Raw genomic sequence first — 16,080 nt, forward strand, 5'->3', positions numbered from 1 at the left:
GACTCTTTCTGTCTTATCCGTATTGGCACCCCCCGTGCCTTGAAAGGAGGTCGGTATACAGCAGGTGCTCAGCAAACATTTGCCCACTGAATATAATAACATTTCCTGAGTCTACATTACACCTGTCAGCATTCCATCCTTACAACAACCTTGCAATAATAGCAAGTGAAAAGCCTCCATTGACTTAGTTCCCAATATGCCCAGCATAGATGACTCATTATACACACTTCTCACATCAAGCCAACTTGCAGGTGAGAAACTGAGGCACAAAGAGATCAAGGTTTTAACATTTACATTGTACAAATGAGGGAAGGAAGGCTCTGAGAGGAAACCACTTGTCCATGACTTGAGAAAAATGATGACAGTAAGTGGAAAATGTGAACCTGGATATTTCTGATGCCCTTGGCCACCAGGCTCACCTGTTGCTCTGTAAGATAGTCAGTCAAATCAAAATTGGGCTGGTCCAGACCTGCTTCTGACATCTTCCAAGGGCTTCCAGCTCCCCCGCCCCTCCAACCACCACCCAATTCCTTCCAGGTGTTCTGTGACATGGAGGCCAATGGAGGTGGATGGACTCTCATTCAACGCCGTGAGAACGGCAGTGTGAATTTCCAGCGGAACTGGAGAGATTACAAACAGGTAATACTGCTGCCCTGGGAAGGGGCTTTTCAGCCCCGAAACCTGGAGCAGGTGGGCTGTAGGCAAAGCACTGGTTTGCCTTCAACCCTCCCCAGGAAGGAAAAAAAAAAAAGTCAACCCACCTAAAACCAATCACCTTGAAACAGATTTTCCTAGTGCACAATCACTGTCAGGGACTCCATCACCTGAAACTGAACTTCTTTTTGCAAGTTCTGACATTTATCCTAAGAATAAAAGTTTACCTTTATTTTTTTGTTTGTGTAAAGATTATATGTACATATTGCCTTAAAAATTTTTAAGAATACGAGGCGTCTGAGTGTCTAAGTCGGTTAAGCGTCCGGCTTTGGCTCAGGTCATGATATCACGGTTTGTGGGTTCGAGCCCCACATCCAGCTCTGTGCTGACAGCTAGCTCAGAGCCTGGAGCCTGCTTCAGATTCTGTATCTCCCTCTCTCTCTGACCCTCCCCTGCTCACACTGTCTCTCTCTGTCTCTCAAAAATAAATAAAGAATATTTAAAAAAATTTTTTTTAATTTAAGAATACAAAAGTGGAACAGAAAAAACTAATCTATGCCTCCTACCCCTGACTGCATTGCTTAAGTGAATGCCCTTATCTTTGCACACATATATAATCACATTTTCAGGAGAGATTCTTTCAGATGGAATTGTTGGCTCAAAGACCCTATGCATTTTACAAGACGAGAAGCAGTGCCCGATGGTCTTCCAATTTTTAAATTAACTTTTGAATAAAGAATTGTTGGCAAGCTGAGTTCAAAGTTCTTAAAGTTTCCACAAGCCAAAGAAATAGAAAAAGAAATGTGGAAATGCAACAGTATCTTTAGTTGTGTCTGCTTACTGTTCATTTGGTAAATACTTAAAAATAAATATCAAATTAAGATATGAGTGTCCTTGAGCCAGTTGAGTTTTAAACAATTATTACAATGGCAAAAAGAATAGGATGCGCAGACGCAGAAATACACGAGAGCGCTGAATTTTAAACTATTAGGCAAATCAACAGTGAGGCAGGACTGAAATGGGGAGTGGGGCTTACGCGTGGCCCTGTCCATGGTGCTGAATTACTGTTCTGGCCGAGGGCAGGATTCCCATCACCCCGGGGCACTGGCATACCTAAGGTGCTTAAGCTTTGCATTTCTATACGGCTGAAATTTTGCAACAGCCATGTCACTGAACAAAGTTTGCTTTACAATTTATGCAGCTGATTAAAATCTTTCCATTTTTTACTGAGGCCCAACATACATGCAGCTAAGGGCACAAATCTTAAAGCATAAGTTACTCAGTGGATTTTTACATATGTATCCACTGATGTGCCCACCATTCAAAGCTACATATACTGCCAGGACCACAGAAGTCCCCTTGGGGTCCCCCCTCCCCCGTGCCTCCTTGTGTCTCAGTCAATACTCCCCCCCCCACTGCAAAGGTAGCTGCTATTCTGACTTCTATCACAACAGATTCATTTTGCCTGTTCTTAAGCTCCACAGAAATGTGATTTCAATGATTTTTAACAGAATTTACAAAATTTTACAAAAATCTTAGGAGGTGGGGAACTCCCATCCCCAGGCCTGCCCACACTGTACTTTATGGACTTGGTCATTAGGCAAAGTGGTTTTGGATTAAGTGGCCCTGGAGGCTGGCCCAGCCCAGCTCCTGAGCCAGGGACACAGCCTCCCATCACAGCACGAAGCCCACCCCCACACTTGACTCTCCACAGGGCTTCGGTGACGTGGCAGGGGAGCACTGGCTGGGCAATGAGGTGGTGCACCAGCTCACCAGCAGGGCAGCCTACTCTCTGCGTGTGGAGCTGCAAGACTGGGAAGGCAACGAGGCCTTTGCTCAGTATGAGCGCTTCCAGCTGGGCAGCGAGGGGCAGCTGTACAGGTGGGCTCGGGGCCCAGGCTGGTGGGCGGGCTGGGGTCCCGGGCTAATGGCTGTAGAATTTGCACCAAGGGTCAATCCCTGGGCGTCTCCTATTCCTACCATCTGTCCCGCATTTGGGCGCACGTCACGGGATCTGGAGGCGGCCAGCTAGCACTCAGCACGTCCCGGCCACTGGGTGGGGTGGAGAATGTCGCTGACGCTGCCATCCCAGGAGCAGGAAAGGGCCTTCTAAGGTCAGTCACCGCGAGTCGGCCATACTCCTGAGGCCCAGAGCGGGGAGTCCAGCCTGTCCCCATGCTGTGGGATAAGCTGGAAGGCTCCCTGGGCTAGGAAGCAGGGAACCTGAGCTCATTCTGGCTCTGTTGCCACTTGCCTTGTCAACTTGGGCAAGCCCAATGTTCTGGCTTCTCTGGACTTCTGCTTCTTCACTGCAAGATGGGCTTAAATATGAGCATGATGTAAAATCATCAAGGTCTCCCACATTTCCCTCTGCTTGGTTCTTGGCTCTACTTAGGAAAAGGAATGAACATTTGTTGAGCACCTACCATGTTCCAGGCATATTACTCCATATAATCCTCCTACAACACTCTGAGGGAAGCATTGTTGCACCTGCTTTACTGATGTGGAAACTGAGGCACAGAGCTTAAGTATCCTGCCCCAAGTTACAAGTGAGGTAGAGCTTAGATCTGAACACAGGTCTTTCTGCTACCAAAACTCAGGGTGTTTCTACTGCATGGTGTGGCCTCTCTGAGAAGCTCAGGGTTCTCGAAGATAAGCCTGCATCCTGGCTATCTTTGAACCAGGACAGAACTGAAATCATAGGCTCGCACTCATGAGCCACATGGACCACAAGGACCTTACATGTCGTCTGGGGCTTCATACGATGCTAGAATCTCCTCCACAGCCACAGCCACAGTCATCAGCCAGCCGGGCTGGAATGCCTCCACTGACAGGGAAGTCACTTCCTCCAAAGGAATCCCTGAGGACTCTCCGTCTTCCTGCACTTTATGTCTAATTCCATCTCAGGGAGCTTTTCAATAATACGCCCCACCCACCCCTTTCTCTTCTGATTAAATGCCTTGGGTCCTCCAGCTAAGTTGTTCTGACATCCTCCTTTCAAGACCACCCCAGTCTGATACTAGACTTCCCTAAACTGCAAGATTCAGAGCTGAATGAACCATGCCCTGGCTCTGAGCAAGGCAAGGCTAAGCTGGATGGTGCCCTCCTTGCTACTCCTCAAGCTGACTACAGAGTAACCACAACACCCTACTGACTCCTATTCAAGCCAGTAAAGCCAAGGCTTGAGTCCTGACTCCATGCCGATCTCCCTCAGTGATCCTGAAGAAGTGCCTCAATTTTCTCATCTGTAAAATGGGTACCCTAGGTATACCTACATCATTCAAAGTGCTATGAAGCTCAAATGAGATACTGCACATAGAGCATTAACACAGTGCCTGGCACTTAGTAAATGCTCAGCAAATAATATAATTGCTGACCCCGAGGTAGCTGTTCACACACGTGGCTCACCTGCTCTATGTGAGTTCACTGCCGTTCCTATCCCTGGTGTTTCGTTCCCAGTCTAGTGGGTCCTGTGTGTGTCTGGGGGTGAGCATGTCCACAGGCAGTCCCACACTCCCGGGAAGACAGTAGCTGCCTGTGGGAGAAACACAGGGGCCCAGAGATGCTTGTGCAAACAGGGAGGACTCCTTGGAGGAGGTAATGCCTATAAAGGGTGGGCATCCTCCAGACAAAGAGAGAATAGGAAGGGCATCCCAGGTGGTAGGGATGTTTTGAAAAGAGGCAAAGAGAGTTCCATCCAGCTGGCCACAGATACCCCAAACCTGAGCAAGTTTCTTTCAAGATCATAAGGAAGTGTCCCCGCTCTTTCAGGAAAGGCTTGGGAGCCTGGGGGTGGGGACGGAGGTCCTAGAAAACACAGGGAGATGTGGAAACTGCCAGAGAAGAGCCAAGGAGGAGAAAGTGACAGACAGATGCTGGTCCCAGTGCCCCCACCATAGGGTCAGCTGGCTGCTGAGGTGGGGAGGACCCCCACAGGGAAACCCAGGGGCAGGAAACCATAGGTGTCAGGGGCGGGAAGGCCACCTTTGTCAGACACAATAATGAGGGCCTTCTAGGGACTCCTGGGTGGCTCAGTTGGTTGAGCATTCGTGAGTTCGAGCCCCACATCGGACTCTGTGCTAACAGCTCAGAGCCTGGAGCCTGCTTCCGATTCTGTGTCTCCCTCTCTCTCTGCCCCTCCCCTTCCCATGCTCTGTCTCTCTAGGTCTCTCAAAAATGAATAAATGTTAAAAAAATTTTTAAAAACAACGTAAGCGTCATCTAGAACCTGACTAAGGCACACGCATAAGCCTGAAAGAGGCCCACAGGGAGGGAGGAAACAGGAGGCACAGACACCAGACACATACCCAGATCTGATCACAAGTGCGAGAGACACACAGAGATGCACAGGGGCGTGCACAGACATGCGTGCACACACAGAGGGGCTCCCCACACCTCTGGGGCAGACACGTGGGCCAACAGAGTACACAGACTTGCACAAGCGCACAGCTACACAAACAAGCACAGACACACCCAGACACACGTGTGGAGGTGCTTCATGGAAGCCCCCTTGGGGAACACGCGTGTAAGTCCAGACACAGAGACAGAATCCAGAGCACGAACTTGGACCCGCCGTAGATACTGCCACACAGACTCAAAAACACACACCAATGCTGGCAGGCATGAAGAACTGCATCCAAATGCTCACAACGATAGATGATGCACAGACCTGCCCACAGGTCCGTGGACACATGGACAACACGCTTCATGTGTCCAACTTGGGGATTCCCAGAGACCTGGGTGTTTGAGTTCCCCAGGCTTGAGCCATGAACATGTCCAAAATGCATCTGACCACTGTGTCATGTGGGGCTTCCTGTCCCCGACGTGAGAATTCCCCAGCGGTCCCAAGTTCCCCTTTCTGTCTCCGACAGGGGAGGGGAAGGGAGGCAGAGACTAAGCTGAGGACTTGGAGACAGTAGGGAAGCCAGTGCTGCTGGACTGACCCTGTGAGACCAATTGGCTTTGTCCAGCCCTGACTCTACCCACCTCAGACTGAATGTCACCCCAAACCCCAGCCCCAAGCCTGACCTTGAACTGACATTGCTGAAGCCTCAAGGGGAGCCTATAATGGCCACAAAGAGAAGCTGGGACAATAGGAGCCTATTGGCCAACCTGTCTGTCCCCACCCCTGGGAGCCCTGGCCAGATGGGACTCTTCCCAGGGGGGCTGCAATACCAGTCACGTGATCCCCAGGTTGCGTGTTTAAGGGTACAGTTAGAGCTTCATGGTTAGAGCATCTGGCCCCAAAGCCCATGTCCTTGCCTCACCACCGACAGGCAGAGCCCATGGTGAAAGGTGCAAGGACTGAGCTAGGCCATGTGCCCAAGCCCCACATTCCCTCCTGATCCCACCAGGGGTGTCTCCCAGGCCCTGCTCTGCTCTATGTGACCTTTCCTGAACTGCGCTGGCCACATCCAGCATCCATTTTTCCCCACCCGTAGAAACTTATTCATTGTTCCCAAACCAGGTCCCTGCCTCAGCCACTTGTGCCAGCTACTTGCCAAGGGCTGACAGCACAGGAACAGATGATAGCAAGCACTCAATGTGGTGGGTATTTACTGCGCACCCTCCCTGCCCTGCACTCCTCACACACCGAAGTCATCGGACCACAATAATCGAACCAGGGCGCCACTGTTAGGATTACCGTTATTACCATTTTAACAGATGGAGGAACTGCAGCTGACAGGTGAAGCAGTCTGCCCCAGGTCAGGCCGCTGGAGACCCACAGAGCTGGGACTCAGATCTAGGCATTCGATCCCCAGAGCCCATGGTCATCCTCCCCACACAGGCCTGGACATGCCCAACGTGATCTCCCAGCCTGGCAGACACATGGAATCCCTCCTCAGATGGCTGCAGATGTGCAAGTCACAGGATTGGGGCTGCCCCGAGCTGCGGGGGCTGGTGTGGTCAGGGAAGGCTTCCTGGAGGCTGTGGGCTGGGGTTGCGGGATGGTTCAGCTGGGGAGGAAAATGCACAGCTCCCAAGGTGGACCACACTGGGCTGACATCTGGCTCTCACCCTCTCTTGTTCAGAAGCCTGGGGCAGGCTCCTATGGTTCTCGGGATCTGTTTCTTCATCTGTAAAATGGGAATAATAGGGTGTCGTGAGGATTGAGCAAGAATGAGTTAACCCATGGATAGCACTTTGAACAATGCCCAGCACACCGTAGGTGTTCAAAAACATGTTAGCCATCATCTTCATTATCATAATCGTTTTGATCATTCTCACTCTTGTCCAAGATTCGGGTTCAGTGAGGTGAGGGAGGCCTGGCATACAGTGGGTGCTCTGTTCCCAAGAGGCAGCAGGCAGGGAGGGGGCGGGGGATAGCCCAAGCACTCTAGGCTGGGGCGCCCCTCACCCCAGAACAACCAGAGAGGCACCCCAGCCAAGGACAAAGCCTCTTGGGGAAGCCGCTCTTTAACCAACCCCATCCTAACTCTGGACCCTTCTCCCATCACCACCTCCCGGTGGCCTCCAGGCTTTCTCTGAGCGGATACAGCGGTTCAGCAGGGCGCCAGAGCAGCCTGGTCCTGCAAGGCACCAACTTCAGCACCCGCGATGCCGACAATGACAACTGCCTCTGCAAGTGTGCCCAGATGCTGTCCGGAGGTGGGTGCGGTGGGCTCCAGCCTGGCTGTGCCCCATCCGTCCCTTCCCCCACGAAGTCCCGGGGTTCCCTCAGGCTCTCGCTGCATCCTAACACAGGTGCCACCGGCCTTCCTCTGAGACTGAGCAAGGGGAACATGGAGGGTGGGGTCCCACCCCAGGCCTGAGAATCCACTCCACAGGCTGAGCAGGACCAAGATGGGGAGACCTGGGCATGGGAGACAGAGGGACAGTCCCCACCACCCCTGGCTTAGGCTGTGTTCCTAGGTACAGGGGACAGAGGTCAGAGAACGAGAGATGGGGTGAGTAGGAGGGACAGAGATAGGAGGAGAGACATCCTGAGATGCAGAGACAGAGATAAGAGGGACATCAGGACATAGAGACACAGAGCAGTGGAGACAGAGTCCCATCAGAACAGAAGTCTGGGTGGAGAGATAAAGAGAAGTGGTACAGACCACAGAAAGACAGATGGACACACCATGTGAGAGACAGAGCTAGAAAGGCAGGGCAACAGAGAACAAAGAGAAAGAGACCGAGACATCAGACAGAGCCCCATAGAGAGACAGACACAAGCTCAGGGACCATCCAGATGCCGCCCTCCAGAGGCCATAGGCTGAGCAGAGGGTCCAGGAATCTCCCTCCCACCCCCGTGCCCATCCCATCCTGCCCATCACCTTCCAGCTGCCTCCCTGGAGGAGGCAGCAGCCCTGATTCATCCCCAGGGCGGAGGGCTGCCCTCGGCCCACTGGCTGGTCCCCACCTCCCCAAGCATCTTCCTCTTCCTCCGCCAGGATGGTGGTTTGACGCCTGCGGCCTCTCGAATCTCAACGGCATCTACTACCCAGCTCGCCAGCACGTGCGCAAGCTCAACGGCATCCGCTGGCACTACTTCCAGGGCCCCAGCTACTCGCTGCGGGCCACTCGCATGATGCTGCGTCCCGTGGACATCTAATAAGCAGCCACGCCTGGAGCCCGGACCCACAGGGAGAGCCAGGACTTGGTATCCCTCAGACAAGCTGGACCCAAACACAGGACACAGTGCCAGGGTGTTGTCCTGGGCCCCCGAGCCAGCCGTCCTTAACCAGGAGTCCAGACGCTCAGCCGCCCCCCTGTTCCCCTCAAGTCGTGACATTGTGGGTGTTGCGGGGATCCTGACACTATAGTATCCCTCTTTCCTCTTCCCTTCTGTCTCCTGCAGGGGTGCCCTGCCAGCTTGAGGGTCACAATAGCCTGAGTGAGCTGAGAACAGACTTAACTTAGGTCCTCAAAGAAATACATGACTCCAGTCCACTCCTCCTAGGTCCCAGCATCTGAAGCCCAGACCTGATATTTGGGGGCTTCAGAAGATCTAAGGGGGATTCCTTTACTCCCAGCATGTTCTAGAATATGTTCCAGAGAGAATAACTCAGGCTCCTCTTGAAAAGTGCCTATGGTTAAGTGAGGGGGCGAGACACCCAGTTAAACCAATATGGATGGGCATTCATAGCTGCAGGACCTGTCAGAGCCTTTAAGGTGGCCGTTTGCCTTTTGACTGCCTGTGAAGGAATTAGAACGGGCAGCTTTCTCCAATTGTCCTTATTTGAAAAACAAGCCCTGTTGATCCCAGAGCATCTCTCGGGGCTGCAGATACCCTTGGAAAAAGCTGGCAAGTGTGGTGAGAAGGAGCCCCGGAGCTCCACCACCACGCACCCCCATCTGCCCTCGCTCTTTCTGGCTATATAGAGTCACCATGATGGTCTTGAACAGCCTCTAAAAACAACTGGAAGCCACTTTGGGTTAAAAACAGACACACACCACCCCTGAAAAGAGTCTAGAACCAAGTTTCCGATCTGTGCTCTGGGCCAGGGTCCTGCCAGACTCCTTCTGGCCCTTGACAGCCAGATTTCTGCCTGGGGGCTGCCCACTCAGCTCTCCCTGTCACCCTAGCTCACCTCAGCTCACGTTCAGGGGCTGGTGGGGACCATCCATTCTGCCTTGAGCAGGATGCCAGTCTTCAGGTTCAGATCCTTCCAGCCTCCAAGCTGAGACCCTAACCTTTTCCTCCCACAAGATCCAATGGCGATGCTGCCCACAGCTGGGGGACTTGCAGGGATGGGAGTGTCAGGCAGAGCCAGCTTCCGCCTGGGTCCGGGGGAACAGGGCTGCTCATGAACTTCCTTTGGAGGACCAGGTCACAGAGGGGGCACCCACCCCCTCGCTGTGTCACCCTCCTTGGTCTTGAGGCCACCACGATCCTGCCATGCGCAGCCAACACCCAGGCCAGCCCAGACCGACCTGCTCTTCCATTAAGGGTTTGCCTCTGTCTTCAGAAGGTTTTCTGCTAGATGAGGCTGGGGTGGTGGAAATGGGGCACCTTGCCCTGCCTGTTCTTGAGCAGGGGCTCAGCCGACCTGCTGAGCAACACCCCCCCAGCACAGATCAAGGCTGATCTCTTTAGAAACAAGGAAGGGTGTGGTTGCCAGTGGGGGCATTTCAGGCGAGGGTGGGGAAGGGTTCTGCTCAGAAGCCTCCTGTGGCCTCACACAGCATTTGCTCGGTAGGCCTTTATTTAACATTTACTGTGTGCGGTGTCGTGCTGTGGGCAGGGCTCTGGGGCTGGACAGACCTGCTCCTGCTCTTGGACTTGAGGCCAGTGGCTCAGGCTCTCAAGGCCTCAGTTGTCTTGTCTGTGAAATGGAGAGGAAGCCCCCTCCTGGATGCACTGTGGCAAAGAGGCGATGAAATCATGTATGTCAGTAACAGAGCCTGACATGAGCAGGTGCCTAATAAATGTTAGTTCCCAGAGAGGTAAACGGGGTGAGGAAGTCCACTCCTCGTGCATGCCCCCGCTACTTCTGGGCCCAGGTAGGGTGAGCGTGCATTTCTGAATCCACGGCGTTTATCTGTGTATTGCAGAGTTTATCGGCTAGGGTGTGCTGGAGAGGAGATGGAGGCAAAGGTGTGAGCCCCAGAGACAAGCTCCTCCGGGGGGCACTGAAGACTCCATATACCCCCTTCCTTCCTCCTCTGTGCCAGGACTGACCAGCACAAAGGGATAGAAACCTATCCTAAGGAATGGATTGACTCACCTACCAGGAAGTCTAGGGATGGCTTCAGGTATGGCTAGATCTAGGCGCTCAGATGATGTCCTTCTTCATTGCTCAGCCCTGTACCTGCCATGTTGACTTCACTCTCCGTCAGGTTTTCTCCTGACTGGTGGCCCCTGCAGCCCTGGCTCCCAGTTGAGTATCCCTAAGACACACAGTTTCCCCATCCCAGTGATTCCAGCAAGGGCAAGATCTTCTCCAGACGGAACTGGTCCTTCAGTGCCAATCGCTGCATGCACTTAACACTGTTAGTCTGATTGATGAGACCTGGCTTACCTGGTCATGCCTAGAAATGGGGTCAGTCCCACCCAAGTCACGTGGACTAGTAGTTTAAGGGCACTGTTTCCAGAAGCAGTGATGCTGGACAGGCCAGAGCTGGGGATTGCTTTTCCACTGTCCATCTCTCTGGCCACCATTTCCCTTCTCTCCATCTCTGCCCACTCTCCCAGCCTTTCCACCCTCAACGCCTGGCTCCAGGCTCCAGCTCATCCCCAGGTTGGCCCAAACTATCAAGGACGCAGCAGTGTCCTGCCCGGGGATGTCGGACCCTGGTTTGCTGTCCTGTGTCCCCAGGGCAGAGTCCCTGGCCTTCTCTGAGCCTCTGTTTCCCATTTGTACAATAAGGACAGAGGCCCTGCCAACCTCTAAAAGTCCCCTGAGAGTGATGTGACCCATGGTGGCTGCAGACCAGACCAATGGAAGGACACTGGCAGCCAAGGGCCCTCTGGAGGTGTGGCTGGTGTGGCCTTGGCCCTGGCTGGATCTTCTGGGGAACACTACTCATAGGAACTGGCTTCTGAATCAGCAGGTTTTTATGCAGAATCATATCCAGAATCACCTCTCCCTGTATCAGATCCGCATTCTCCACATTTTAGTCACGAAAAAATTGGAGCTCAGAGAGGGAAAGGATTTCATCCAAGGTGGCACAGCCAATCACCACCAGTCATCTATGAGCTGCCTCTCTCATCCAGGCCTCTCTGAGGCCTCCTGGCACCAACCACAAAACCCCTGGGGCAATGTCCCATCCACTTACTTCAAGGACTAAAGGAAATTTCTGGAAAGCTCTCCAGGACCAGTCTGCCTTTATCACTGGTCCCCAATAGGTCCCAGTGGAGCCATGTAGGCAGATCACATTGTCCCCAAGGTCTCCGAGTGTCCCCAGTGAAAGCAGTTTCCACACCAAGGGAGAGCGTTCTCTACGCAGCCCCAGAGAGGACAGCCATGGACGTGGTACAAGGGGGCCCTCTGCAGGGAGTGAGGGAGCAGCTAGCATCAGATGGTTTGTCTTGGTGGCTGCGGGGTCTGACCCTGTTTTCCAGATTTTCCTCCCCCCTCGGTGTCTGTGTGAGTCTTCCCCCCTCCATTTAACAATGCTTCAGAAAGCTATCAGGGTTGCATTGGCAACACAAGTATCAGCATCTTTTGATGGAGTAAGACTTTGGAGAATGGGGTCTGGTCCAGGCCACGTCCAGGATAAATGTGTTACTTTCTGGTGTTAGATTAACGTGGAATTGCTCAACCGAGGTTCTCATGTGCCCCAAGGTCAGGGATGTCCGATGGCCTTTAGCATCGGACACATTCCTGCCTTACCCCGAGAGCCCTCCCAGAGCCTCCCTTTCCCCCCATCTGCACAACAGGGAGAGTGGAGCCCAGTACCCAGGGAAATCATGCAAATGCCATGAGGTGGCCATCAGGCCTGCAACGTTCACTCATGTAGTTATTCATTCATGCATCGGTTCATTTATTCACATCACAAGTATGTGTCAAGGATCCGCCAGGGTCAAGGCCAGGCTGTGTGCTGGGGATGGAACCAACAAGACAGTCCTGTGGTCACAGAACTTAACAGGCTAGAGAGAGAGAGACTGCCCCAAACCAAAAAAAAATTGTTTTCGTTTGTAAAACTAAGTTAATAATATATTGCAAATAAGGAAAATAAACAGGAGGCAGAAACGGATTATAGAGGGTCCAGCTTCAGGTGATCAGGGAAAACCCTCTCTGAAGAGGTCGTCCTAAACTGAGGACTAACACAGCGAGGAAGAGGCAGCCAGGGAAGAGTAAGTTCACTAGGGGGAACAGCAATTGCGAAGGCCCTGAGGTGATCATGCGGAATGACAAGGGGCCAGGGTGGCAGGGGCCACAGTAAGCAAGGGAGGGGAGACAGCGGGGGCCCCCCCGCAACCGGGCACTTTCATCAGAGATCACTCCTCCCCCCAGGGCCCGCGGAGGCCTGAATCCAGCCACCGCTCTGCCTGAGTCTCTGTGGAGCGCGGGCAAATCCCTGCTTCTCTCTAGACCTCAGTTTCCCAGTCTGTAAAATACAGGAGAGGGATCACCTCTGTCAGAAAGGCATCCAGACCCAGTTACTGTATCGCTGAGTCAGGGTCTGGTTGGGTCCACTGCCCTGCACTGGGTGCCCGTGGGGGCGTCAGAAGGAGGAAGAGAAAATAAGGGACTTGCCCTCGGGATGAATGGGAAGTCGGGAGTGTCTACCACACAGAATCAACCAGGGGGAACTGGGTCAGAACAAAGGGCACTGACCGCGTCCCTCCCCGGTGCTAGTTTTACATGTACCATCTCTGAATCCCAATGGGTTCTACTATTACCCCATTTTACAGATGTAGAAACAGAGGCTCAGAAAAGTAAAATGCCTTGCATGTGGTTACACGGTGACTTAGGGTACAAGGCAGGCTGCTGTAGCAGATAGACCCCAAAATTCAGTGAGTTAAATATTTTTCCTCCATGTAAGTCTGGAGCTGATCAGCCCATGGCTGGTGGGCAGCTCTGCCCTCTCTGGCCACGGTGCCTTCACCCAAAGGTTCAGGAAGGGAAACGCTTTGTCCAGCATTGCTGCCCCTCTGACCCCCAACTTCTCTTTAGCTCAGAATATCCCAGCGGTCTCCCTATGGGGCTCCATCTCCAGGTGTGCTCCCTCCTGGCCTATAGTCATGGCATTTCCCCTCCCTGAAACCTTCCGTAGCTCCCCGGTACCCTGTGCTCAGCATGCAGTCGGGGCTGTTCACCTCGCTCAGTCCTTCTCCAGCCCCGCCTCTGCTCTGTTCCTACACTGGAGCTCGGAGGCTCCTTCGGGCCTGACGAATTCCTTCTGAGGAAAGCGTCCTGGAGGAATCACCCATTTCCACTGGACGTTTATGTCCCTGTGGCCTGGAACTCAGGACCCAGCCTGTGGGAGCTACGGTCTAAGCAACAGGGTATCAGTTCAGCCCTCTGGTTCTGCAGAGAGCGGGGCCTGAGTCCACTCCTGATCCTCACAAGGAAAATGTAAGAGCCTCCAGTCCCTGGAGGGTCTAGTATATTGTGAGGCACCGAGGACAGAGCCTGTACATGTAAGCTCTCTGTGATGTTGTCTCCCATTCTTCCCCTCTTCCAGGCCCCTCATGAAGACTTCCCTCACATTATCCACAGAACCCCACAACGACCTTATGGGATAGGGGCTATGATCATCTCTCCCTTTTCCAAACAAGGGAACTGAGACCCAGCAAGTAAATTCACTTGGCCAAAGTCACTCAGCAAAATTTTACAGAGGCGGCCTTGGACCCCCATCACCTGCTCCACGGTGTGCTTCACCTGGATCTTCCGGTCCCTGTGACCAGGGCTAAAGGAAAACCAATAAATACATAAGCAGTTGCCTAGCTGAAGCCGGCAGGTGCTTGAAGCTGACCCAGGACCGTGAAGGGCTGCTGTCCCTACTTGACCCCCTGGGGCCGGGACAGGACCTTCCCTCCTGCTTCTGACTTCCCAACCCCTTGCCCTGGCTTCAGACACTTGGCCATGGGCTCACTGCCCCCCAAATCTTTCCTGGGGGGGGGGGCTTCGCTTTCTTCCTTGTCCACCTGCATGGCCTCCCCACTGTGGCCCGGGCAGAGGAGGGACAGGGACAGGCCACTTTCATCTGAGCACTCGGAAGCCTCCTGGTGGCTGAGGCCCTTTCCCTCCAGCATCACCTGCCCCTTGGTGTCTGGGAGAGGTGTCAGGACCACAGCCGCCCAGGTCAGCCTGTTGGACCTTATTTCCCAATGCAAGTCACCGAGAATAGAACCCGCAAGAAACTGGAGTTGATTAATAGGGTTTTACTTTAGCTCGGCCGAACGGCCTCTCCCGGTTGCATGAAGTTCTCGAAGGAGAGCACCCGCTGAGCGGAAACTCAGGGGCTATATAGGTCATATCGGGGCAAGAGAAGTCATCATTGAGATAACCAATCATAGTTTACAGCATTCCATGGGGGTCAATCACATTTCGACACACAACTGCCAGATCTTGGCGGGAACCTATCAATTCTAAGGTTCTTGTCTCAGAAGAGAATTGAAGTGACCAATCATAGGTCCGAAGGGGGTGGTGGAGAAGCAGGTGTACAGAATCCAGAACTTAGCAGTTAAAGGCTGGGATTTTGCAACCGTGTCTTGAAAAAAACAGGTTAACCTTTATGTTGTAATTATAGGTTACATTTTAGGACTTTCAAAGCCTGAAAGTCCACCAGGAAGAGGGCCAGAGAGAGAAACAATGGTTGGTATCCTCCATTAGGGTCAGCTTGACCCTAGGAGGGTCTTACAGGCCTATGTCCACAAATCAGGAAACTCACTGTCCCTGGACCCCACTCTCCTCATCCATAAAATGGGAATGAGCAGCCCACCTCTGCTTGCTTCACAGGGCTGCCGTGAGACCCAAGTAAGAAGGCCCCTTCCCTCAACAAGTACTCATTAACTACTATGTACCAACAACTGTGCTATGCACTGGGAATAGGGCCACGAACCAGAGAGACTGACACTTGCTCTAAGGTGCTTATAGTCTGGGGTGGGTGGAAAGAGACAGAAATTCAATAAAAACTAACCAAGCAACCTAAAGTACAGTGAATGTGGGTTGCAACAACATCAACTAGTTGGGGAAGACATCCTTACAGGATGAGGAGGAGTTAAATGAAGAGGAAAGAGAGGGCTCCAGGCAGAAGCAACAGCACATGCAAAGGCCCTGGGGCTGACCCAGGGGAAAGCTCCAGAGCATTTGAGAAGCCAGAGGTCTAGTCCGGGCTGAGATAGATGGGCCCTTGAGGGCCAGACTGAGAAGACAACACAGAGGGCAATGGTCTAAACAGCAGGAAGCCAGTGCTGTGGTATAACCCACAGCTCACAGGCTTCCTGATCCTCCAATGTGTTAACCTTGAGCAAGTTGCTGGCCCTCTCAGAACCTTGGTTTTCACTTCCGGTGAGATGGGGATCATGATACCTATCTCAACAAGGCGTTTGACGTTTAGAGAAAATCTATCTACCATACATGAAAGACATGTCCTGACACATAAGACCACTCCATAAATGACGTCCACTGTTATTCACAATGCAGTCTATGGCATTTCCTCTATGTTTCTGGAACCTTTGTCATTGCCGCAGCTTGACAGCAGACAAGACTTGATGGGTTGGGGGAAGGTTTTTAACTGATAGAAGCCAAGCCAAGCCTTTGTTCTTTTCCTCTTGTTTGAGAAGGGACCCCAGGGTTACACAGGAACCTAGTTTGAGAGCAATAACCCAACAGAAAGGTAAAGGAGATCTAACAAACCTGATATCCATGTAAGGGGCTCTGTTGACTAGAAGAGAAGCCAAGCAGTAGAGCTGCCAACCGGCAAGGACATGCAGAAAACGGGTAAAGAGTGGTGAATTCACACACGGGCATGGAAGGGAGGGCTCACTGGGAAGGGGCGCTAGGGCAGCTTTTAGGGGAACGGAAC

At 52.7% G+C, this 16,080-nt stretch overlaps 1 protein-coding gene across 2 annotated transcripts in view; it reads left to right on the forward strand.

The window, feature by feature from the left end:
• ANGPT4 (angiopoietin 4) overlaps positions 1-10,107 on the forward strand; it is a 41,570-nt gene extending 31,463 nt beyond the window's left edge. For both annotated transcript variants that reach the window (XM_029917035.1, XM_029917036.1), the window contains 4 exons: positions 538-639; positions 2,369-2,535; positions 7,133-7,263; positions 8,052-10,107. In XM_029917035.1, the coding sequence (XP_029772895.1) occupies positions 538-639; positions 2,369-2,535; positions 7,133-7,263; positions 8,052-8,212 (561 nt within the window). In that variant the 3' untranslated portion in view covers positions 8,213-10,107. The remainder of the gene's footprint in view (positions 1-537; positions 640-2,368; positions 2,536-7,132; positions 7,264-8,051) is intronic.
• The last annotated feature ends 5,973 nt before the right edge of the window (positions 10,108-16,080 follow it).

The sequence above is a fragment of the Suricata suricatta genome, chromosome 12, assembly GCF_006229205.1.
Source record: "Suricata suricatta isolate VVHF042 chromosome 12, meerkat_22Aug2017_6uvM2_HiC, whole genome shotgun sequence".
In the NCBI taxonomy this organism is placed as follows: Eukaryota; Metazoa; Chordata; class Mammalia; order Carnivora; family Herpestidae; genus Suricata; species Suricata suricatta.